Source organism: Neophocaena asiaeorientalis, unplaced genomic scaffold (genome assembly GCF_003031525.2).
Source record: "Neophocaena asiaeorientalis asiaeorientalis breed wild unplaced genomic scaffold, Neophocaena_asiaeorientalis_V1.1 scaffold871, whole genome shotgun sequence".
In the NCBI taxonomy this organism is placed as follows: domain Eukaryota; kingdom Metazoa; phylum Chordata; class Mammalia; order Artiodactyla; family Phocoenidae; genus Neophocaena; species Neophocaena asiaeorientalis.
Window position 1 is genome coordinate 280,690 of NW_020175454.1, and position 25,545 is coordinate 306,234.

At 49.7% G+C, this 25,545-nt stretch overlaps 1 protein-coding gene across 7 annotated transcripts; it reads right to left on the minus strand.

Annotated features, from left to right (window-relative positions):
• On the minus strand, positions 1 to 21,439 carry CSF2RA (colony stimulating factor 2 receptor subunit alpha). Of its 7 annotated transcripts, none has more exons than XM_024768090.1 (12): positions 21,357 to 21,439; positions 14,971 to 15,078; positions 14,365 to 14,507; positions 13,231 to 13,354; positions 10,076 to 10,205; positions 9,811 to 9,983; positions 7,418 to 7,551; positions 6,881 to 6,910; positions 6,068 to 6,203; positions 4,192 to 4,288; positions 2,302 to 2,383; positions 1 to 1,574 (listed from the first exon to the last, which is right to left on the minus strand). In XM_024768090.1, the coding sequence occupies exons 1-12, from the start codon at positions 21,391 to 21,393 to the stop codon at positions 1,479 to 1,481; spliced, it is 1,290 nt and encodes a 429-aa protein (XP_024623858.1). In that variant the 5' UTR covers positions 21,394 to 21,439; the 3' UTR covers positions 1 to 1,478. The 7 variants fall into 7 exon arrangements, with proteins under 7 accessions (XP_024623858.1, XP_024623856.1, XP_024623860.1 ...); XM_024768088.1 differs by having other exon boundaries at positions 1 to 1,577; XM_024768092.1 differs by lacking the exon at positions 21,357 to 21,439 and adding an exon at positions 21,230 to 21,347 and having other exon boundaries at positions 1 to 1,577.
• Between the last annotated feature and the right edge of the window lie 4,106 nt (positions 21,440 to 25,545).

The window sequence follows — 25,545 nt, forward strand, 5'->3', positions numbered from 1 at the left end:
TTACAATGTTGTGTTGGTTTCAGGTGTACGACAAAGTGATTCAGTTATATATATATATATATATATTTTCAGATTATTTTCCACTCCAAGTTATTACAAGATATTGAATATTGTTCCCTGTGTTACAAAGTAAATCATTGTTGCTTATCGATTTTATGTAGAGTAGTTTGTATCTCTTAATCCCAAACTCCTAATTTATCCCCTCCCCCACTTCCTTTCTCCTTTGGTAATCATCACTTTGGAATCTAAAAAATAAATGAATTTATATACAAAGCAGAAACAGACTCACAGACATAAATAACTCATTTCTCTTGAGATGTGACATCGTACAGTAAAACGCTCAGCTGCTCTGCCTTTCATGCGGGTGTGTGAGGTCTGCTGGGCCATTTTCCAACACCTACAACCGGCTCCCCAAGACTCCAGACCTCACTCCCTTCAGATCCCCAGGTGGGAGTCCCGGGCAGCCCGGACTTCGGACCGACTGGCTATAAATCAGGGCTTCCCATGACCCGCCTCCTCAGGGTTGATAATTTGCTATAACTGCTCACGGGACTCAGGTAGAGACGGGAATTGAAAACAAAGACTTTGCTGGCTTACGATAAAGCATGTAACTCAGCTGGTTTTGACTTAGGATCCAAGTCACACAGGAGGGATGCACAGGGCAGGTATGGGGAGGGGGCACAGAGCCCAGTGGGTCAGGTGCGAATTTGGAGGAGTGAGGGCGGCTCTGAGCTCGCCCATCACTGCCGCTCAACCAAGCTTCCCTCCTTGGGCTCTGTGGGGTGGACAGAAAAATGTCCCCAGAGAAGTCCACATCCTAATACCTGGACCCTATAAAAATGTTGCCTTCTGACAGAAGGGACTTTACAGATGTCATTAAGTCCCAGATGTCGATCTCGAGATGGAGACATGGTCCTGGATTACCAGGTGGGTGTGACATAATCCACAAGTATCCCTATAAGGAGCAGGCAGGAGGGCTTACAAGCTCTAACGGGTAGGCGCCCGCTGTGTCGGCTCAGTAATTGTGGTCCTGTTAGAGCAGCCACTGGAAAGTCATTCCTTTCTAAACTGCAGCCAGTAGAGAAAAAAGGAGGATGTGAATCTTCTGCCAGTGGAAGCGGGCGGCGGCACAGACCCTCATCCCAGCCCCAGCGGCCAGCAGCAGCTCCGACCCCTCTCTGTGAGGAAGGGGTGGTGTTTCCCTGGAGCAGCTGGAAGGCGCGTTACGTGGTCAGGATCCACGGGCCTCGAAACGTCCCTCCCACTACAAAGCATCTTTGCAAAACATCACATTATTTTTTAGAGTAAAAAAAAAGACAAAACAAACCAGAACAGAACAGAAAGCTAGAAAAATGCTCAAAACAATTTAAAAAAGCTACATTCACAATAATTAAGCAAAACATTGAAAAAACATTAAAAGAATTGTAAAAAAACCCCAGCAACTTCCAGAAAGCGCTGGGGATGAGGACAACTGGAATTCACGCATTCGCTGGGGCTTCTGCAACTTCTTCCACGGCTAAGACCTCTTCCTTGTCACCTTTTCCCACGTCATGTGCAAATTTCTCCCAGAGGATCTGCTGGGGAGAAGGATGGGGGTGTCAGGAGGCCCGCGAGCAGTGGCCATGGGGGGTTTACCTAGAAATCCGAGACGGCTCTCTGCGTCAGATCTTGTAGCTGGCAGATGAGCTTGTGGGAGGGACATCTGAGCCTAGGGTACCACACACGCTAGGGCCACCCGGAGCTCAGGGGTAGCGGGACGTGGCTCATGCTGGCCCCCTGGGGTGGGCGGGCCCCTGGAGGTCCCAGGGACGCGGAGAGGGTGTGGGTCAGTGCTCCTGAGAGGAGAGATGCCCAGCTCAAGCATGGAGGTGAGCAAGCTGACAGCTGGGGGATATGATGCCAGACAGCGGAGTAGGTAGACGTAGCCCCCACCCCGCGGAGAGGCAGATGTGATGGGTGCACCCAAGGGGGGTGTCACGTATGGGGGTCTCACTTGTCCCTTGTCCTTTTTCATCCTCTCTGGGAGTCGTCCGCTCCCGGAGATATGGTCAGACCCCTTTCACTCTGTCTCTACCTCTCTCTTTCTCCCTCCCCGTCTTCCTTCTCTCCTTCTCCCCACACGCAATTTCCCCAGACACAGCTCGCAGGTAAAACCCCAGTCCCTGACCCCTGAAGAAGGCCAGGGAGCAGGACACGGGATGGCAGCCACACCCTGTGGACCCCTTTGGGTGGACACAGTTGAGATTCTGGGGTCACTGTCCCCTCTTCTCCATCCTGGTTTGCCCCCCACCCCATATGTACCTGGTGGTCGATTTGATGGCTATCATTCAATTTGTCTTTGATCCGTGGAATTGGCGGGAATAACCTGTGCATCCCTAGGAACCTGGTGAGACAAGAAATGTGTGAAGAAAAGACCTAGATGCCCAATTTCCTTCTTGCACCCAAAGGGGACATGTTGTCATGTCACGTGCAAGCACGTCATGCAGGCTCATTTCTTCAGAACAATTTCCTTTAAGAATCACAGAAGGACCAACTCCAGGCTTAGACCATGGAGAAAATGATAGACTCTGTGAGGGTCCTTCTAGAACCTTCATTCACTCCCTTGGACACAGGGATGGGAGTGGGGGACATGTCCAGTCTCCGGCAGCTTGGAGGAGTCTGGGGTCTCTGGTGTTTAAAGACCAGGAGGCTTATCCAACCTTGAAGCCCACGGTTCCAGACTGGATGTCATGCCTTTTCAGTGCTGTCTCTTAACCAGCATATTCCATGGCCCCGCAGCACCCCAGTCCTGCTGCATGTTCACAGGGGCATTTCTTTCTCACCACACGAATGGTACCTCCAATCCTGTGACATCATCAGGAGAGGTTGTACTGAGTTGAAAGGTAGCCTCCAAAGATATATTCAACTCCTGACCCCTGAAACCTGGGAGTTTATGTGGAAACGGGGTCTTTGCAGATGTGATGTAGTGAAGGGTTTGAGATGAGGTCCCCCTGGATGAGGGTGGCCCTACATCCAATGACGGCCCTACATCCAAGACACAGAAGAGGAGAGACACAGACACAGAGGAGAAACCCCAGGAAGACAGAGCCAGAGACGAGAGGGAGGCGGCCACGAGCCCAGGGACGCCTGGAGCCCCCAGAAGCTGGAAGAGGCGGGAAGGACCCTCCCCTGGAGCCTCTGGAGTGAGCGTGACCCTGAGACACCTTGAGCTCAGAGGTCTGCTCTCCAGGATGGGGGAGGATGGATGCCTGTGGCTTTAAGCCTCTGGCTTGTGGTCACTGGTTCCAGCAGCTACAGGAAACTCACACAGCTTTTCTTTAAGATAAGTCTTCTGTGTAAGGCACGAGATCTGTCCCTGTCACCACAGCCAGTGGCCGGGCTGCCCAAACGCCTCTTTGCTCCCAGGTCCAGTGTCCCTGGGAACAGGGGTGCCTCGCAGTTGCTTTCACAGGGCAGACCAGTGTCTCGCCTGGTCCTGGGGGACATTTAGCACAGGACGCCCAACCAGGACAGGGGCATCAGGACAGGGGCCGCAGGTGGATGCCCACAGCGTCCCCACATCCTGCAGGAGGGTCTCCAGGTGCAAAATCTCTCCATGCTTTGCAGAGTGCGTCATGCCGTACGCATGCAACTTTAGTCTGTGTGTTCATGCTTCGTTGCAAAGCATTTGCCCGGTGGCCACAGACCCTGTGTGATGCCTGGGTCACACAACAGGAAAGATGACTGCGGAGGTGCCCGTGGACAGGCTGACTGCAGTGGTCTGGGAGCCGGGGCTGAATGACTTGTGCTGGGGGAAATGAAAGTCAGAGGAGGAGAGACATTCTGAGAACTCCAGAAGCTCCAAGGGGCTGAAGGAAGGCAGAGCTCTGAGCACAGCAGGGCTGTGAGGGTTGCCCGGCAGGAGTCTGGGGGCAGGAAAGACCCTTGTTGGTTGCCAGCTCTCCTGCCACTGACAGATGCAGCATCAGAGCTGTTTCTCTCCTGTGTGTTTTTCCATCTCTCCAACTTCCTTCCCTTTTTCCAGACAAGTTTCCCTCCAGAAAACCCACACGCCAATTGGCTGCTAGGACTGCCTGGGATGTTTGCAGGCTGCCCTCTCTTTTTTGCCAGCCGACTGGGGCTGTCTTTGGAATAAACACCGGCCCCCTCCGCTGACCACGGGGATGCCCACCTAGGACGACCTGAGGTTACCTTTTGAAAAGGCAGCTGATGGTCAGGCCACAGACGAAGGTCCCCAGGACCACCAGCAGGTAGACGTGCACCAGGCTGGATTCTGGTTCCGCAGAGCCTGGGGAGAGAGAGGGGAACAAGCCAAGTACGCGGGGGGCCGGGACATGAGCGATCACCACTCAGCCAGCTTATGTCCTCACTAGCTCACGGAGGAGGAAACATGCCCAGAGCAGGACGGCCATCTAAGGAAAGGACCCAGTCCTGCAACTTTCACAAAAAGATATTCGTGGGACAACACGACCCCGGGATCATGTCCAAAACACATAAAGCGATTTTAAGACACAGCAACCCAAAGACCAAGAATGCAATTTAAAAACGGACCAAAAAAGGATGAATACACATTTCCAGGCATGCGGTTTTAAACAAAATTGCATCCCATCTATTCTTAAGCTTTCATTTCGCATGTCATTTAGGATAAGCGCTCTTTACAGTACGTTACTTTCCTAATGAGGCACATTTCGTCTGTGAATATTTAAAAATCCAATGAGAAATCCCAATTCTACCAGGATCCTCATAACCTGATGGAGGGGCCGCCATTGTGAGATTTTTCAATAGGAACAGATAAAATGTGACCTATTACACAAAGCTGTTGTTGTTTATTTTAAGCGAATATGTTAATTGTCAAAAGTGCGTATTCCGGAGGGGAAATGAAACCAGAAAAAGCCACACGGATGTCAGCCAAGTCAGTTTAGAACTCTGTTCCCGGGGAAAGTCTATTCTTTTTGTCTATTCTTATTTTTTTGGTGGTGGGGGGCATATTTTAAACCCATTTGTAAAGTGGGTTGTCAGTGTTTTTGTTCTTGGCGTCTCAGAATACTTTATATGCTTTGGAGGCTTGGCCCTTATCAAATGATTTGAAATATTTTCTCCCCTTTCATGGGTTGTCTTTTCACTGTCTTGAGCGTGTCCTTTGATGCACAAGAGTTTTCATTTTTGATGAAGTCCGCTTTACCAATTTGTTTCTTTCATCATTCCTGCTTTTGGTGTCACGGCTAAGAACCCACTGACACATGCAAGACGGCAAATCAGTTCCTTACTCTGCTCAGCTGTCGCTTCCAGCTTATGAAATTTTGCTGAATCCTTATTTCATTTCATAAATTCTACACCGGCAGGCATCAAAGGCATTGATCTTGGATCAGAAAACAACAACAACCAAAAAAACGTATGCATACTATGCTTGCTAAAACACTGAAGGTGTTTGAGACTGGATGGAAGGGAAGGTAGACTCTTAAGTATCAGATTGGCTTTAGGGCCAAACCATTATATTCTTGCCAGCTGATCAAAGTTAGAAGGAGGAAGGTAGTAAAATCTGTCAGGCTAGGGCTTCCCTGGTAGTGCAGTGGTTGCGAGTCCACCTGCCGATGCAGGCGACGCGGGTTCGTGCCCCGGTCCGGGAAGATCCCACATGCCGCGGAGCGGCTGGGCCCGTGAGCCATGGCCACTGAGCCTGCGCGTCCGGAGCCTGTGCTCCGCAAGGGGAAGGGCCACAACAGTGAGAGGCCCGTATACCGCAAAAAAAACAAAACAAGACCAAAATCTGTCAGGTTAGCCCTCCCCCGATTAGAAAGAAACAGAGCCAGTTTGGATGTGAGCTGTATCCTGATCAGAGGTGGACCGTGACGGCTGTTTGGCGTGACCACGAGGGATGGGTCATTTCCTGGTGGGGCGGAGGCTTAGGAAGGCTCTTAGTTATTCTTAAAGGGTCCCTCTCACGAGCCCTTGCTGTTGCCAGGGGAACAGTGTTGCAGGGGCCGGTGGACAGGAACCCCTCCCAGAATGGCTCAGAGATGAATTCAGGATGCCAGGATCTGTCTGGTGATGATCTTGGGACACGTACCAAACTCAGCTGGCTGACTCCAGGCACCCCAGTGGGCTTTCCGGGCATCTGCTGTCCTGATCTTCACAGTATGTTTGGCTCTGAGCCCCGGTCTCGGAAAGCTGTATTTATTCCCCATGTCACCAGACACCACAATCTTTGGAGAAAACAGAAAGTTAGACAGAGTTGTTGCCTGTGTTGAGAAACAGAATGCGGGTGTCGTTTCAATTGCCCAACTGCAGTGAAAGATTCAAAGCCACACTCTCCCAATCTGGGCATGAATGTGGTATTTTACGTCCTGAGAACTTGGGAGGAAAGCTTAAGGGAATAATGACAATGAGTGATTCTGCCATTTTCCGAGTAACCACTCCTGGGGTTGCTAGGATCGTAAGTACAGATGCAGAAATGATTCAAGAGCTACAGTGGGTATGAACCAACCTATGGATGGATAATGTCCCTGTAAAGGATGTTAAGAGGACCAAGTTCGACTTCCTCATCGGACAGAGGAGGATACTGAGGTCAGAGTGGCGGTGAAACTTAGAAAAGATCAACAAAAATTACTTTGATGATCAACCTCGAGAGGAATTTTGGAAGAAGACATCATCTCCTGGACCAACACGGATAGAAGAGGGAGAGCCCATCCAGGGGCCTACTGGGGGGGGTGCCCCTATATCACTGACTGGATGGTACTCTAGGAAACCTCCATCCTCTGGTTTTTACCCCGTCCCCATCCTGGCCACCGCTGGACGAAGTTTGCAGTTGGCATGTGTCCGTTGCCCAACATCGTACGCTTAAGCTACAAGGGTGATATTTTGGGTCAGAGTTGTAACTCACCAGTTGATTTCTACTGCTTCCGGTATCACTCTAGAAAAAAAAAAAAAAACCCAAACCAAAATAGAATGTTTATTTCTCTCCATTTTGAAGGTTTTTCATGGGTCTCATCCAATCTCCCCCTCTGAGCGCAGTCAGGAAAACCCGAAACAGTCAGGGTCCAACAAAGTGTTGAGCTCCTACTGTCCCCCCAACCTGCAGTGGCCCCCAAATAGAAGGATGGAACATGCCCACAGGAGGGAGGATGCCCCTGTTCATGGCTCCTTCTAGAACCTCAGCTGGATATGGATCCTAATAAGAACTCAGGTGGGCTTGGAGCAGAGGTTCCTCCTTGTCTGCACTGGGTCCAGGTGGACATAGGGAGGGGGTTCCTCCTTGTCTACACTGGGTCCAGGTGGGCTTGGAGCAGACCTTGAATTTTCCCAGATGTTCACCCATTCTGAGCCCACCTCATGTGCCCCAGGTTCTCACGGTGGGTCATGGGGGTGGCTGCCAAGCTTCTTGAGGTGTGGTGCCCTGCTTGGAGCAGTGTCCACTCACCTGTCTCTGGATGTCCAGCTGGTACTGGAACTCCCTGATGGACAGTGTTTTTCGGGTCCTGGGCTTTTCCCACCGGATGAAGCAGTGTGATTCATTGCAGTGCACGGTGATATTGTTGGGTGGGTTGTATTGCTCTGTAATGAGAACCCAGCAGACACCTCTAATCCAGAATGCTTCCCCTGGACCACAGAGAGGAGACCCAGTTCTGCCTTCGCAACATTGATGGTAGCTCACCAAGGTCACCGGGAGGCAGGGGTGGGTCTGAGTGTTGTCTCTTGGGGAAGATAACAATCATCAGGCCGCCATGTGCAGAAGGGAGGAAGTTTGGGTTCAACAAGACCTGGGGAGACTTCCCTGGTGGTGCAGTGGTTAAGAATCCACCTGCTGATGCAGGGGACATGGGTTCGAGCCCTGGTCTGGGAAGATCCCACATGCCGCACAGCAACTAAGCCAGTGAGCCACAATTACTGAGCCTCTGCTCTAGAGCCTGTGAGCCACAACTGCTGAAGCCCATGCACCACAACTACTGAAGCCCGCACGCCTAGAACCCGTGCTCCACAACAAGAGAAGCCACCACAATAAGAAGCCCGTGCGCCATAACAAAGAGTAGCCCTCGCAACTAGAGAAAGCCTGCGTGCAGCAACCAAGACCCAACGCAGCCAAAAATAAATAAAATTTAGAAAAAAGAAGACCTGGGGAGGTAGGTGGTGATGGGTTTGGAGGGCAGGAGAGAGGCTGGTTTGAAATGACTTTAGCCTTAAGAGGCCTGGACTATCCTATGGGATCAGAGAGCCTGCAGGTAGAAAGAGGGGCTGGCGTTCAAGAGAAGACATTGTTTGGCATACGGGAGTATCTTCAAGAGACCAGCCTGGAGCAGAGCACTAGAAAGAAGAGAAAGAGCTGGCAAAAAGAAGAAGAAGAAGAAGAAGTGAATTCACAATGGTCCAGGATGGGTGGAGGGGCTTGGACTGTCACATTCGAAGGAGAGAAAGAGGAGGTGGCATCTGGGTAGGTTCAACTGGGTGTACACTTGTCCTTGTAGCAGGTTACCCAAAGGGAGGGAAGGACGGAAAGACGGGGGCTTGGAGGAACCGGGTCCACATGGAGCTAGCAAAGTCATGGCTTCCAAATGGGGGAGTTGATGCATGTTTGTAAAGGTCAAGGAACTTCAGTGTCCTTCATCGTTGAACAGATATCCAAACAGTGACGCCATGACGGTGCATGCCAGCAATCAACAGGATGGGAGTTCTGTATCTGACTGCATTTTGATGGGCATCTGTTCCATTCTAAAAGCTGAGACTCAATTCTGTTGTTGGAACCTTTGAAGGTCTGTTTGGACAGCTTGGCTGTGTGAAGCTTCTCTTGTGACTGTGAATCTCATGGACTCCACTTCCACACTGAGTAGATCTGATCGTCTTTAACTTTAGAGGTGAGATGCTCTATCCCTAGGATACTTACACTGGATTTTCCAGCTCAGAAAAAAGTAAGGGATGTAACTCCTCTGGCCTATCGTTGTGATCTGGACTTACGATTATGCACCCAGTTCTAATGTGTGGGGCTTCCCCCCGACCCCCAACACCACCAAGCAAGTCTCTGACACCAGCTGGGTGTCTTACAATTCAACTCAATTCTGACACTATCTACCTGGAGGTAGCATCAGATTCCACAGGTGAAGGGCTTAGTCCTCCCACTTCAAATGTCAATCCCAAGTCCAGGTCATCACCTGTGCTTCCAACTGACCTGCTATAGATCAAAGATTCCCCTGACCTCCTCCGTGGGTTTGATTAATTTGCAAGAGAAGCTCACAGAACTCAGGAAACATTTTACTTACTAGATCACTATTTTACAATAAAAGGACATAACTCAGGAGCAGCCAGACAGAAGAGATGCATAAGGCAAGGCATGGGCAAAGGGTGTGGAGCTACCATGCCTGCTCTTCTCGGGTGGCTGTCTCTCTAATTTGTGGACATGTTTGACTGAGTAATTAAGGATCTTGAGATGAGGTCATTCTGGATAAGATGAGCTCTAACTCCAATGACTCGTGTCTGTATAAAAGGAAGGAAGGGAGATTTATGATATACCAAGAAGATGGACATGTGGACAGAGATTGAAATGATGCATCCATAAGCCAAGGACTCCTGGCCATCACCAGAAGCTAGGAAAGAGGCATGGGAGCAGAAGTTCTTTCAGACAGTCCAGAAGGAACCAACCCTGCCAATGCCTTGATTTTGGATTTCTGGCCTCCAGAACTGCAAGAGAATACATTTCCATTGTTTTAAGCCTCCCAGTTTGTGGTCATTTGTTACAGCATCTCCAGGAAACGTACACAGATTTCAACGCAAATTCTGTCGGACCTACTAGGCAGTGGTTAAATCACAGGTGGTTGCTCTCACCTATTTCTTTTAACAGCAAAACCGAATCGAAGAACTGGATTCCTGCTTCTTGGCTGGTACCGTTAACCAGGAAGTAACTGTACGACGTTAATCCCGAGAGGTCTTGGAGGTGACATCCCACGTGTGTTCCCGAGTCTTTTAGGTAATGAGGGCATTCTCTTTCTATTTTTTTCCTGTAAGATTCCAAAGTGTTCAGAGAACAATCCAGGCATATTTCTTTCTTCACTGTATTTCTCAGGGCTGTCTACATGAGGTCAACACTTACTTGGAGTCTCTTATATACAAAAAATATTGAACGTCATTGGGTGCTGCTTGGCCCTTGGCCCAGGTGCAGTTCATGAAATCCGCATTGTAGATAAGACAGGAGAAGTTTTGGGCAGCTGTGCCCTCCCGACCTGGGAAGAGACAGAAACAAAATAATTTGTACATGGAGTATAAAGGGGGATGGACCGGATGGCTTCATGGTTCAAAGAAGAATCAATACCAATTCTTCTCAAACTCTCCCCAAAAAGAGAAGAAGAGGGAACACTTCTAAACTCATCTTCTGAGGTCAGCATCACTCATCACTGTGATACCAAAGCCAGACAAAGACACAAGAAAAGAAAAAATTACAGGCCAATATCCCTAATAAGCACAGATGTAAAAATCCCCCACAAAATGCTAGCAAACCACATCCAACAGCATGTTAAAAGTCAAATTTATCCCTTGGATGTAAGAACGATTCACCATATGCAAATCAATCAACGTGATGCACCACGTTAACAGAGTGAAAGAGATAAACCACATAATCATCTCAATAGATGCAGAAAAAGTGTTTGACAAAATTCAACATCCATTCAGGATAAAAACTCTCAACAAAATAGGTATAAAAAGGATTTACTTCAGCACAATGAAGGCCAAATGTGAAAATCCCACAGCTAATGTCATACTCAATGGAGAAAAACTGAAAGCGTTTCCTCTAAGGTCCTGTACAAGACAAGGATGCCCACTCTCACCACTCCTATTTAACATAGTACCTGAAGTCCTAGCCAGAGCAATTAGACAAGAAAAAGAAATAAAGTTATTCAAATCAGAAAGAAAGAAGTAAGATGATCTCTGTTTGCAGATGATATGATCATATACGTAGAAAACCCTAAGACTAAACAAAAAAAAAATATTGAAACTAATACATTTAGTAAAGTTGCAGGATACAAAATCAACATACACAAATCACTGGCAGTTCCACACAGTAACAATGACATAGCTGAAACAGAAATTAAGAAAAAAAAATCTCATTTACAATAGCAACAAAAAGAGTAAAGTACCTAGGAATACACTTAACCAAGGAGGTGAAAGGCTTGTAAGTTCAATGTTGCAAGACATTGATGAGGGAAATGAAAAAAGACACAGATAAATGGAAAGACACCCTGTGTTAATGGACTGAAAGAATTAATAGTGTTAAAATGTCCATACTACCCAAAGTGACCTATAGATCAATGTGACCCCTATCAAAACCCCAATGACATTCTTTAAAGAAAAAGAAAAAACAGTCCTAAAATTCGTATGGAACCACAAGACTCCAAATAGTGAAAACCATCTTGAGCAAGAAGAACAAAGCTGGAAGCTTCATGTTGCCTCATCCCAAGATATATTACAAAGCTACAGTAATTAAAACTGTACTATGACGGCATAAAAGTAGACATAGAGATAACTGAAACAGATTAGAGAGCCCAGAAATACATCCCCACACTTATGGTGTACTGATATTTGATAAACCTGCCAAGAACACACCAGAGAGAAAGGATTAGTGTCTTTACTAAATGATGATGGGACAACTGCATATCCACATGCAGAAGAATGAAATTGGGTCCTTATCCCACACCACATACAGAAATCAAGTCAAAATGGATTAAAGACTTAAATATAAGACCTGAAACTGTAAAACTCCTAGAAGAAAGCATAGGGAAAGAACATCTTGACACTGGTCCCAGCAATGATTTTTTGGATTTAACACCAAAAGCACAGGCAACAAAAACAAAAGTAGAAAACTAGAATTGGATCAAACTAAACACTTCTGCACAGCAAAGGAAACAATCAACACAGCGGAAAGCCAACCTATGGAATGGGAGAAAATATTTGCAAACCAGATATATCTGATAAGGGGTTAATATCCAAAATATATAAAGAGTTCAAGCAACCCAAGAGCAAAAAACAAATTTTTTAAAAACAAATAATCTGATTAAAAACAGTCAAAGGGGGGCTTCCCTGGTGGCGCAGTGGTTGAGTGTTCTGCCTGCCGATGCAGGGGACGCGGGTTCGTGCCCCGGTCCGCGAATAGACGTTTTTCCAAAGAAGACATCCAAATGTCCAACAGGTACCTAAAAAGATGCTCAACATCACTAATTGTCAGGGAAATGCAAATTAAAACCACAATGAGGTATCACCTCGCACCTGTCAGAACGGCTCTCATCAAAAAGACAAGAAATAACAAGTGTTGGCAAGGATGTGGAGAAAAGGGAACCCTCGTGCCCTGTTGGAGATCCTTTTTATCAGTGTATATTCCATGGAAATAAAATCTGGATCTCGAAGAGATATCTGCACCCCCATGTTCACTGCAGAATTATTCACAGAAGCCAAGATATGGAAATAAACTAAGTGTCTGTGTGGACAGATGAATGAATAAAGAAGATGTGATACACACACACACACACACACACAGAGGAATATTAGTCAGCCATGAAAGGGAGGAAATTCTGCCGTTTGCAACAACATGGATGGACCTGGGGAGTATTACGCTAAGTGAAATAAATCCGACAGAGAGAGACAAATACTATATGATTCACTTATATGTGGAATCTAACGAAAACTCATAGACACACAGAATAGAATGGGGGTTCCAGGGGCTAGGGAGGGTGGCGGAAATGGGGAGATGTTCGTCAAAAGGTAGAAATATCCAGCTATAAGATGAGTAAGTTCCAGGGATCTAACGCACGACATAGTGACTATAGTTAAAATACTGGATTGTTCAGTTGAAATTCACTATGAGAGTAGATCTCCAGGGTTTTCACCACAAAACAAACAAACAAACAAAATAACTACTTGACAGGATGGATACATTAATAGCTCAATTGTGATAATCATTTCACAAAGTATACGTACATCAAAACACCAAATGTGGGAATTGTCTGGGGGTCCAGTGGTTAGGACTCTGTGCTCTCACTGCTGAGGGCCCAGGTTCAATCCCTGGTTTGGGAACTAATATCCCACAAGCTGCGCAGCATGGCCAAAAAGATAAAAAAAAAAAAAACCCCACCAAATGTACCTCTTAAACATATGCAATTCCTATGTGTCAATTCTATCTCCATATAGCAGAAAAAAGTGGGGGAATGTACCCTGATGCTCATGTGGGAAGGAGAAGAATCACCGCCATGTTTTCCCTACCTGGGTTCAGGTAGACCAGTGTTTCTGAAATTCGTCTTTGGTTGATATTTACTTCGACAGTGAGCGTGACTCCCCCATGGAGAGAACAGTCCTGAAAGGTGCACTGACATTCCTTGTCTTTGACCTGAAAAGATGTCACCAGTCAGTGAATTAAGAACCAGTCTTCTTTCATTACATCCTGGTTGTTTGCTCCTACCCTGACCCTGTGATGACATCCACCTCCCTCTGTGACATCTCCCCCAGGTACCTTCTTTGGCAAGATGCCAACTAGCAGCCTTCAGAAGGTCAGATTAGAGCTCGCCTTTTCTTTTTATTTTCTTTTATTTATTTATGTTTGGCCGCGTTGGGTCTTCGTTGCCGTGTGCAAGCTTTCTGTAGTTGCAGCGAGCGGAGGCTACTCTTCATTGCGGTGTGTGGGCTTCTCATGGCAGTGGCTTCTCTTGTTGTGGAGCACAGGCCCTAGGAGCGAGGGCTTCAGCAGTTGTGGCATGCAGGCTCAGTAGTTGTGGTGAACAGGCTCTAGAGCGCAGGCTCAGTAGCTGTGGCGCACGGGCTTAGTTGCTCTGTGGCATGTGGGATCTTCCTGGACCAGGGATCGAACCCATGTCCCCTGCATTGGCAGGCGGATTCTTAACCGCTGTGCCACCAGGGGAAGTCCCAGAGCTCACCTTTTAATATGAGAGCCCTCATCCCTTTAAACTGTATGGGAACTTCACACCCTCTTTTACGGGATTGACTTTTCTTGTCCTATCTCATATCCACCGTTCTCTCACAGATATCACGTTTACATTGTATCCAAGTCAGTCTGTTTACTTTATTTCCATTGAACAGGCAGAGCTAATGTTATTTCTCTCTCAGGATTAAGTCTTGCAGGTGGACCAACTAAGCAAAAGGCTGCCATTGCAGGCAGCCAGGAGCCCCCAGGCTAATTGGAATAGGGATGCCTGAGAGAGGAATGGGGTCCTCTCAGGGAATCAGCCCTCTGGACACATCTTGGACACAGCAGCAGTTTCCTGGTGCACTTCGAGCCATGAGTCTGTGATGTGTCCCAGTGTCACGTGTATGTTTTTTATTTGTCCTGCTTGACGAGAGCTCTACAAAGAACAGTGATCGAGCACATCCAATCCATCTTACCTTTTTTTTAATCTGTCCCTTCTCCTTGTGAATCAACACGCATTCCCCGTAGGTAGCGTTTTCCTGGCAGTCCCAAGTTAATTTTGTCGCCTTTGGGTCAAACTTCACGTTTAGACTGGAGTTCTGTTCCACGGTTGGAAGATCTGAAACATACAGCCTCAGGAGTCAGAAACTACTCTTCTTCTCCCGTCTCCATTCTCCCTTAACCAATGTATCTCACATCTTGTGAGCAGAGATCAGGGCTGGGAATCACTGTGCCCCTACCCCTCTCACACATCCTCATCACCCCCTACCCCTTTCCCACCTCTCCTTCCTGCCCTTTCTACAAGGGGAGATGTCCACTGTGGAAATAAACGAAGACAGGAAACAGCAAAGGCTATTTATCCAGATCCTGCCATAGTAAAGGGAGTCGGCCACCATCACCTGTGTCTGCAGAATGGGTGGGGGGAATTCACATCACCAGCAGGGGGGAGCCGGGAGGTGTGATGCCGGTTGACCGTTGCATATGAGGATAAAATGAAATTAGATGCAGGCATTGGGATGTTTCCCCCAGAACCCAGGGTCATGGGAATGGGAGCAATGGGGAGAGGGGAAACACATTCATACGTTTATCCCATTGGTCCTGGTTCAGGAAGAGTGAGGGTACCAGCAGCATGGAGAGTAGAACGGCCATCACGAGGGCACACAGGGGGTTGACCGAGGGATGTGAAAGTGCTGGGGGAAGAGAAAATCAGCTTTCATGGGGGTCTGGACATGGAGACCAGTGGTGTTTCCCTGGGGGGGTGTCCAGGCAAAAAACACAGGACTCTCTCCAGGGTGATGGTCAGTATGGTGACCTGGCCAGCCTGGGTCACTGTTGGCTACAGAGGGTCCTCAGGCTTCAGTAAGCCTCAGAGATGGCCCCAGAACCAAGAGCCTGTCCTCAAGCCTGAGCACCAGGTCCAGTCTTCCCTGTTACCGTCTGAATCACTTTGGGCAAGTTGCCCACCTGCCTGGTCTGTAACATGGTGGCAGGGGTTGGGGGGTTGGGGGATAACTCCCAAGTCAAAGGCAATGAAAGGCCATGTACCGCGCCCAAGGATGGGGCTCCTTCATCCAGTGGGAGACCCTTGGGAGACCCTCCACCTGACCCTTCAGCATCCTTTCTCCAGAGCCTGAGGATGAGGGTCCCTCCATGCAGTGCATTTGGGGAAACCCAAACCCTGAGTCTCCAACGTGGTTATCAGAGACTGTGGATGGGAATCCCTCTGGGCAGTGTCTTTCTCTCTGCCCTAAGAGACTGTAAGCCCCCAGCCATAGCTGTTTCTCTATCCCCAGAAATGCATCCCCAGCATATGGGTATCAGGGCGCTGGATACACATTTTACAAATTGAGTGGATTATTTCTCCAGAGCAGACTGTGCTAAAAGCAGGTATAGCCCCTGGAGCAGCTGCTGAAGTTGGGAACAGAATAGCAGGGATGGACTATGTAAAGAAAATATAAGCCATTTATATACATTATTATATAATTCCCGTATGTATTAATTATAAAATCTATCTCTTCGTTTGTAATGGATATCTTCATATAAAATTGTAAATGTAATGTGAATTATATAGAAATAATCCATGTTTGTATGAATATGAACAATTTTGTCAGTAACATTGATACATAAGGACATTCTGTGACTTACTCATATTATCTTTACGCTAGGAGACTCTCTCTCTGACAAGCTTGCTTCACACTTTGATCCCTTTGTTATTCACACCCGATGAGGGAAGTTGATAAATGAGCAGAAAGACAGACACAAAATCAGACAGATGTCATGAGTTTGTAGGGGCTGAGCCTGACGTGTATGTACAGTTCCCCACAGAGCGTGGAAACCGGGGAGCTTTTCCTGCCCCCCAAGAAAACTGTATTACTTTCCTTGTGCTCCTGTAACAAATTCCCACAAGCTTGGCATTTTATTTTTTAATAAATTTATTTTTATTTATTTATTATTTTTGGCTGCGTTGGGTCTTTGTTGCTGCACGAGGGCTTTTCTCTAGTTGCAGTGAGCAGGGGCTACTCTTCGTTGTGGTGCCCGGGCTTCTCACTACGGTGGCTTCTCTTGTGGCGGAGCTCGGGCTCTAGGTGCGTGGGCTTCAGGAGTTGTGGCGCACAGCCCGTTTAGTTGCTCCGCGGCATGTGGGAGCTTCCCGGACCAGGGCTCGAACCCGCGTCCCCTGCATTGGTGGGCGGATTCTTAACCACTGCGCCGCCAGGGAAGCCCCAGACTTGGCGTTTTAAAAACTCCGCAGTTCATCTCTTGCAGTGCTGCAGATCAGAAGTCTGACACGGTCCCTTTGGGGTAAAATCAAGGAATTGGCAGAGAGCTGCTTCCCTGCGAAAACTCCACAGGGGAACGCGTTTCCTTGGCTTTTCCAGCTTCCGGAAGCCACCTCCTTCCTGGGTGCATGGTCCCCCTCCATCTTCAAAGTGCATTACTCCAGCCTCTTCATCATCACAGCACTGCCTCTCTCTTATAAGGACACTTGTGATGACACTGAGCTCAACCAGATAATCCAGAATAATCCGCCATCTCAATGCTTTTCACTTAGTCCTGTCTGTCATGTAAGGTAACATATCAAAGTTTCTAGGGATTAGGACATGGGTGTTTGGGGGGACGTTTTCTGTCGACCATACGGGGACCAGGACTTGGAATTCGTGGCTCAGGTGACCCATGAATCCATGGCTGCCACATCACGGTGATTATAAGATGCTTTGGGGGGCTTCCCTGGTGGCGCAGTGGTTAAGAATCTGCCCATCAATGCAGGGGAAGTGGGTTCCATCCCTGGTCCGAGAGATCCCACATGCCGCAGAGCAACTAAGCCCGTGCGCCACAACTACTGAGTCTGCGCTCTAGAGCCCACGAGCCACAACTACTAAGCCTGTGAGCCACAACTACTGAGTCTGCGCTCTAGAGCCCCCGAGCCACAACTACTGAGCCTGTGAGCCACAACTACTGAGCCTGCGCTCTAGAGCCCGCGAGCTACAACTACTGAAGCCCGCGCGCCTAGAGCCCGTGCTCCGCAACAAGAGAAGTCCCCGCAATGAGAAATCTCACCGCAACGAAGAGTAGCCCCCGCTCGCGACAATTAGAGAAAGCCCGTGCGCAGCAACGAAGCCCCAATGCAGCCAAAAATAAATAAATAAATTTATTTAATTTTTCTACAAAAAAGATGCTTTGGGGAAAATTACAGCCCCTTTGCTTTGTGTCTCATTGCTCTGACTCTCTCTTACTAATCAGACTGGATTTGGGGAGAGTGGAACAAGAAATGCGTGTTCAGGTTTCCTTTATGACATTAACACATTTTTTGAGATCTTAAAATATTTTGTAAAACTTGAGTTTTGCAACAATTAAAAAGCGTCATTAGGAACAAAACAGAAGCAGTCAGTACACAGAGCGACACGGAGGAACCTTCAGTGCATGTGACTGAGTAGAAGAACGAATCGGAAAAGGGCTTGTAGCGCGTGATTCCAGCTCTGTGACAGTCTGCACAAAGCAAAACTGTGCCGACAGTAAAAGCATCAGTGGTCGCCAGGGGTTAAGAGAGGAAGAGGGATGAAGAAGTGGAGCACAGGGGATTTCTAGGGCAATGAAGCTACTCTGTATGACACTATATAGAGTGATGGATACAGGTCATCATGCATTTGTCCACACCCATAAAATGTGCAGCACCAAGACTGACCCCGGATGCAAATTATGAACTTGAGTCAAGAGTCATGCGTCCGACTTGCTCCATCAATTGTAAGACCTGTGCCACACTGACGAATGGTGTCCGTCACGGGAACTCTCTGTAGGGGAAGTGGGTACGTAGGAATCCTCTATACCTGATGTTTCTGTAAACCTACAACTGCCTTACACAAAGTCAATTAGCATTAACAATAAATAGTACTGCAAAAGCACCATGCTCTATTCCGGTAAAGCCACACTCCACGGAAAACCCCTGGTCTTCCGGCTGGGTTTGGGGTGGCATCTGCGACTCTGCTCACCATTTCCCCAATAGTATCTTTGGTTGTGGTGATTCATTTTTTGGTGTTGCTGTGACTTGGAATGTGGCCTTTCCTTCTCTGGCGCTAAGTTCTGCCAGGGCGCACCTCACCTCTCTGCGCTCCCAGAATCCTGTCCTTTTAATGCTTCACCTTTTCCTTGAGGGCCCTCTCTTTCAGCATTTTATGGTGCGGGATCATATTTTCTGTAATTTCCTTGGATTTATGGAGTCTGTTGGTCTAAATGCAGCCTCTGTCTTTTGGTGTTTTAGTTGACTGGGGGCTGCCCTAAGAAATGACCACAAGTTTTCTTTCCTTCCTCCCCCCCTCCCTCCCTCCCAGCCTTCCTTCCCTCCTCCTGGCATTTCCCTAATTCATTCCTTCTCTATCCAATCCTGTCCTGCCTCTGCTTTTTGGAGGTCCCTCCCACTATGCCCAGCACGCCGACCCCTTGGACCTCCTTCTCCACATTCTCGTATCTCCCTCCTGGGCTCCAGCCCCACCAAGGGGGCTCCTCCATCTTCCACCAAGGCTCTTGGACCTCCAGGACCCGCCATCAGCAGACCGCTGGCCCAGCTCCTCCGTGGCCTGTGTCACCCTGGGTGACTTTGGCATCTATTGTACAAGGGGGACCTCCCGACTTCCGTGAGCCATCTCCACCAGCAAAGACCCTCCCCTTCATCCCAGCTGCCTTCACACGCCCAGTCCCCCTGGCCCGTTATCACCTGGACGCCCCCCCCCCCACCGGAGACGTGTTCAGGAGTGTCCCGAGCCTGCTGGCCCTCCACAGGCACCGGACACCCTCTCCTCACACCCCAGCTGCCTCTGCTAAGAAGCCGCCACCACCTCCTGCGTTTAATTCGCTGTTTCCATGAACGCGCCTCCTTTCCCACCTCCTCTGTCGAAGGCTGGACTGGCTCATCTATTGGAGCCGGGAAGGAAGGAAGGAAGGAAGAAAGGAAGGAAGGGAGGGAGGAGGGAAGGAAGGGAGGAGGGAGAAAGGAAATAGATTCCCTGAACCTTCGCCATCTCCTCCTGGCTGGGTCCCAACAATGGAGGACCCCACCCACTCCCTTTTTCAGGTGTGCATACCTGGGCCAAACCACAGAGCCCACCTGTTCCAACTTCCCCACCCGCCTGACATCTCCTGCCCTTCTCCCACGATGGGAAAGCACCCAGCTTCCTCCACCTGCGAACGGGACCCCGGACCACCCAGCTTTCCTCTGCGTCTTGTCCCCGGTCCTCTGTGCTGGGGCCGGGGCACCCTCCGGCTGCACCGTAGAGGCTCTGGGAGAGGACCTTCCTGGGTCAGTGCACGCCCGCAGCGACTCTTGCCTTGATTTTCACATCCGCAATTTGTGCACTGCCCTTGCGGTTTGAGCTGAGCCTCACTTAACAGGGCGGGGGATGGGCCGCGGAAGGGCCACAGACCGGAGCACCTTAGTCCTCAGCGGTTACAGCACCTGCGCTCATCACCTGGCCCTCTGTCCCATCAGCTTCCTGGGCGCACTTTTCTCCTCTTTAGTGCCTCGCATCGTACCCGCCTCGGGAAGGGGGGTGGACACGCAGCGGGTACCCAAGGATACACACTATCTTAGACTGATCGACACCCTACAGCGCAGTTCCCCATTCAGCTTCCTCTGAAACGAAACTGCCTTGGCTTCTTGCTCACTGTGATGGGGCAAAACCAGAAACTTCTGTAAACTTGACTTAGAAAAAAACAGCCAAGTTCTCACACACCACAAAGGGACACAGAAATCCGCCCAAAGGTTGCTGCTTTAAATCAGCAGTTCATCGCAGCCCCTGGGTCTTGGTCGAGGGTGGTGAGAAACCTCCAGAGGACAGTTAACGCAGAGCATGAGATAATCAGTGCTATGATGTATCGTGTGCAGACAGAGCCTGGTTCAATTCTCACCCCCGTCCTACGAGGCAGCTCCCGGTACCTTCACAGAAGTGGCCGGAAGACCAAAGCCCAGTGAAATCTCATTCTTTTACTTTATTTGTTGCCTTGATTGTTTTTAAAGTCGCGGCAAAATTCTCATGGTATAAAATTCGCCCTTTAAAACGTACAGCTCAGCAGCACTTAGGACATTCATCATGTTGTGTATCCCACCACCTCTATCTGGTTCCAGAACCTTCTCATCCCTCCAGAAGGAGACCCTGTCTGCATGAGCTGTCACTCCCCAGTCCACGCCCCCAGCCCCCAGACACCATGAACCCACTTTCTGTCTCTGTGGATTTGCCCGTCTGGTTGTTTCCTATAAATGGAATCGTGCCATATTTTGCCTTTTGTACCCACTTTCCCTCTTCTTCTGGTTTTCACCAGGCTGGGTTTTCTTTCCTCTTTGAAAGATTTCAGCTTTACACAGATGTCAGCTGGAAAGAAGGTGCTGAGACCTTGTCTCAGAACAACATCTCTCAAATTCAAGGCACACAGGAAACACCTTGCAGGGGCGTGGGTCCGTGGGGGACCCTGGCACAAGCTGGCATTTTGATCTTGCTGTGGTTCCGGGGGTGCCACGTATCACTGTGATCGGGCAACCCACAGACACAGAATGCAACGCCACCCTCTTCAACAGCACCTGCAACCTGGGCAGGCCACCCGCTCTGCAGGACACACAGCTCCACGAAGGCGTCCCACCCGAGCCTTTGGACTAAATCCAAGCCACGTCCCAAGCACAGGCTTGTACAAAGAACTCCACACACCCCCACTGCAAGCTGGCTGGGTCCCTGGGACTCATTCAGACCTTAAAATGCAGCTTCACGTGCTACGAGACGCACCCATCACCAATAACCATCTTCACCTGGGTGCCCTTCACCAGCAGTTTTTATTGCCCACCCTCAAGTTCTCGCCCACCTGGAGTGCCAGCTGCCCGGAGCAGCAACAGAGGCAGGAAAAGGTCCCCTGGTGACTTGACACTTTGGAGGACCCCAGGATCAAGGGGACCGGACTAGCCCACCGTACCACGCTCGCCCCTGCCAACCTGTGTTCCTCCATGCTGCTGCCTGACGCTCCCACATCTGGCCGATCTGACAACTAAGTCTCTTCCTCGTCCGAAAGCAAGTGCCCAGATTGCGCGACAAGAACATTTCAGCTCAATATCTTCCTTTTTTTTTTTTTCCTCCTTGATTTCCTCCCCCATCTGTGGTGTTTCTCATTACAAGGAATTGGGAAACCTTCGTGGTGGAGTTGCCCCCCTTCACCATAGATACAGAGAAGGTCACCCTCCTTAAAGTCCAAGCAGGTGGCTCATGAGGCTGCCCAGACCAGCTACCAGGTGGGCCTCTCGTGTCACTGCCCATTTTCATCACAGACGTGGAGAAGGTCATCCTCCTAAGAGTTGGGCCAGATAGATCACCAGGTCTTCTCAGAGTGGACACCATGGTGGGTCTTCACGTCTTCGGTGGAGAACACCTCCTTGCTCACATCCACAACCAACCCAGTTCTGTTCAATTCAATTCATCGGAACCTTCCTGAGTATCCCAGGGATTTAAAACCAGCCAGAGGGGGTAGGAAGTGGCCTTCCAGCTCATGACGAGGCAAGGCTGAACAGAAGGGTCATGGGGGCTGGGGACACAAATGCAGCACCGGATGTCCCCAAGGAGGGTCCGTCACATGAGGTGGTGGACAAGAGTGGGTGTGGGGTTTCATGGGGACTACATCCTGGGTGTGAGGGAGAGATGATGTCTCCCAAGCTCACTGGGGCTCCGGGGCTTCAGAAATGCAGGAATGCTGGTATTAATCAGAGTTAGGGCAAGAGGAGGTACTGGCAGAGAGGATGGAGCTGGGGGAAGGCTCAGTCCTGCCATGTTTAAGTGGCTTCCCTGATGAGCCCCGAGGGGGAGGCGTCCATCAGGGAGTTGGATATAGGGCTCGGCCTCAAGGGAGAGATCTGAAAATCTGAGCTTCCTTCCGGGCAGGACTCCTCTTCCTGATTCTTACAGGATTTGAGTGGCTCCAGAATGAATATACTTGGGTAGTAAAGGGTTACCTCAGCAGCCCTGGGTGGTCCACACCCGGCCCACTGCAAAGAAAGGTCTGACCCTTGACCAGCTCCTGGCAGGTCACCTGTGAAGCCCTGGCACATCCTGCCTTGTTCGCCGAGAGTCTTGGGTCACACCCAGTGGTCTGTGCTCCAGTGTAAGTTATGATGGGACTGTGGGTCTCGCCGTATCCAGACCTCGGGAGGGGCTGAGTAACTCAGGTCAGCACCTGTAACCTGGGCAGGCCACCCGCTCTGCAGGACACACAGCTCCACGAAGGCGTCCCACCCGAGCCGTGGACGCTCCGTGCTATGTGACCGACCCCAATAAAAAGCCTGGACGCCAAGGCTGGCTGAACTTTCCCATTGACCAATACCCCATGCCTGTCATCAGGCGTCACTGCTGGGAGAAGTAAGCCCTGTCCAGACAAGCCCACAGGGAGCCGACACTGAGAAGCCTAGTCCCTCCTGGACCCTGCTCCCTGCATCTTTTGCCTTTGATGATTTCAGTCTGTATCCCTTTGCCGTATGAAACCAGAGCTGTGTATATAACGGTCTTGCTGATTTCCGTAGGTCCTTCTAGTGAATCGTAGAACCCGAGGGTGCTCTCAGGGACCCCGACACACTACCTGTTTACCCTCGTACAGGCCGCTATGTCTGGTCAAGCATGACACACACAAGAGAAGGTGAATAACTAAAGGTCTGGACAAGCGACACCGTGATGTTTCTCGGGACCCCCTGGTGTTCATCTTTTTTTTAAATTAATTTTTATTAGAGTATAGTTGCTTTACACTGTTGTGTTAGTTTGTACTGTACAGCAAAGTGCATCAGCTGTACGTATACATATATCCCCTCTTTTTTGGATTTCCTTCCCATTTAGGTCACCACGGATCACGTAGAGTTCCCTGCACTATACAGTAGGTTCTCATTAGTTATCTATTTTATACATAGTAGTGTACAGATGTCCATCCCAATCTCCCAGTTCATCGCATCCCCCTCTCCCCCTTGGTAAGCATACATCTGTTCTCTACGTCTGTGTCTCTATTTCTGCTTTGCCAGTTAAGTTCACCCGTATCATCTTTCTAGACTCCACCTATCTGTGTTTCTCTTTCTTAGTTCACTCTGTACGACACTCTCTCGGTCTGGTTTTCATCTTCTGTGCTTTTCCCTGGCTTTTTCAGATTCGCTCAGAGTTTCCACCAGGGCGTGGACAAGGGGAAGGAGAGTAAAGGAGATGCTGCCTGGTCTTGGGTGTCTTGTAAGGGTCCTTCTGGGACAGCCTGGGGAGAGCATGCAGGGTGGGGCGGGGGTGTGGGCGCCAGAGTCCTCTCTAGCGACCACCAACTTCGCAGGGCTTCTCACCATTAGACTGTCACTTTAGCACAATGCACTGTGTGTTCTCGTTTTCACTTTCTCTGTTTGGGGCTTGGGTGTTTTGTTTTGTTTTATTCTGACACAGTACATTTTACCCTTTATTAAAAGGTAAGTGTAACCTTTGTCATAGGTCACATTCTGAGAGCTGAATGTGGACCTGGATGGGCACACTCCAGCCTTCCAGGAGCTCACAAAGGAGGAGGAAAGGTTAAACTGTTCCCAACAGCTCCAGCCCTCCGGTCCAGTACTGCTCCAGGCATCAGGATGGGGTGGGTTGGAAGCACCCCAGGGCCCGGGGACAGGCCACCAAGGCTGGGGACTCAGCAGCCATCACTGGCGCCAAGGAAGCAGACCACGCCCTCACTCCTTCTGTTTTTCGAGAATATTTGGGGTCTTCTGGATCCCTTGCATTTCTGTGTGAATTTTAGGATTAGCTGGTCAATTTCTGCAAAACAAGGCAACTGGGCTTTTTAAAGGGATTGCATTAAATCTGAAGACCACGTGTACAATTTCAGAGTGTCTTAAGAAGACTAAGGCTTCTGATGGAACACAGGATATCTTTCTATTTATTTGGGTCTTCTCGTCCCTTTCAGCAAAGCTTCGCAGGTTTCAGTGTATAGATCTTGCACTCTTTGGTTAAACTGACCTTATTTATGTGTTTATGGGTAAAATTACTCATCAGTGAAAACGGATGTCCTTTGTTCTTTTGGACGCTCTTGTAAACGGGCTTCGGGGAGGGCTTCCCTGGTGGCGCAGTGGTTGGGAGTCCGCCTGCTGATGCAGGGGACACGGGTTCGTGCCCCGGTCCGGGAAGATCCCACGTGCCACAGAGCGGCTGGGCCCGTGAGCCATGGCCGCTGGGTACGCGCGTCCAGAGCCTGTGCTCCGCAACGGGAGAGGCCACAGCAGTGAGAGGCCCGCGTAAAAAAAAAAAAAAAAAAAAAATCAAAGAAAACACCGCCCCGCAAAGCAGCTTTTCCTAAAGCACGTTTGGGGCAGCCAGTCTGGAAGTCACAGCTGTAACAGAAATGATGACGCGCTGAGTGTCTACGTTGGGATGGTTTTTACTGGCGTCACTCCCTGCAGCAGTTCCCCTGACAGTGGTTAACCAACAGGGCCACGGCGATGACGCACGGGCCTGCAGCCAGTTCTGCCCACGCCCTGGCTGTGAGACACCCACACCCACTGAAGCCCGACGCTCCCCCTATAAGAACATTGATGTGCCAGGCGCTGGTGGGGAGCCTGTGTCCATCGCATCACCTGGCAACAGGATCCCACGGTGTGCCTTCAACAGGGACGGATGCTGGGGGTGTACTTACCACCCAGTGTGGACGCTCCCCTTCCCCCCGCCGACATTGGGGAGCTTCATGGGGCCCCCAGATCGCAAAGAGCTTCCCGCGTCTAAAGCCCAGTTGCTGATACACAGAGCCGGAGATCACAGTCGTGACGGCAGACGGGTGAGGACCCGTCTTCCGCCTTCCTTTTCCACGTCAAACCTGCCTTCCTGCAGGATTAAATTCTGCTTTACGCTATTTCACACCGGACCTGCCCTCACGCCCCACGTCCCGTGGAATGTGCTCTTTAGACAGGTTTGCTGACGTTCCCAATGGGGGGGTGGGAATTTTGCTTTCCTACCCCCAGGGGACACTTGGTGATGTCTGGGGACATTTCTGGTTGTCACAGCTGGGAGAGGAGGTGCTCCTGGCACGTGGTGGGTGGAGACCAGGGAAGCGGCTGCACACCCCGCAGTGCCCAGGACGCCCCACATCAGAGAGTCCTCCCGCCGCATATGCCCGTGGGGTGAGGCTGAGAAGCG

Coding starts and splice junctions, on each gene's coding strand:
- CSF2RA (XM_024768088.1), bottom strand. CDS start 21,393: ATGTGGGAGCGTCAGGCAGCAGCATGGAGGAACACAG. Junction 15,079..21,356: donor AGCAGCATGGAGGAACACAG/GTTGGCAGGGGC, acceptor CTCTTCCCCCAG/CACTTTCACATCCCTCGGTC. Junction 2,384..4,191: donor ATCAGCTGCCTTTTCAAAAG/GTAACCTCAGGT, acceptor TTGTCTCACCAG/GTTCCTAGGGATGCACAGGT.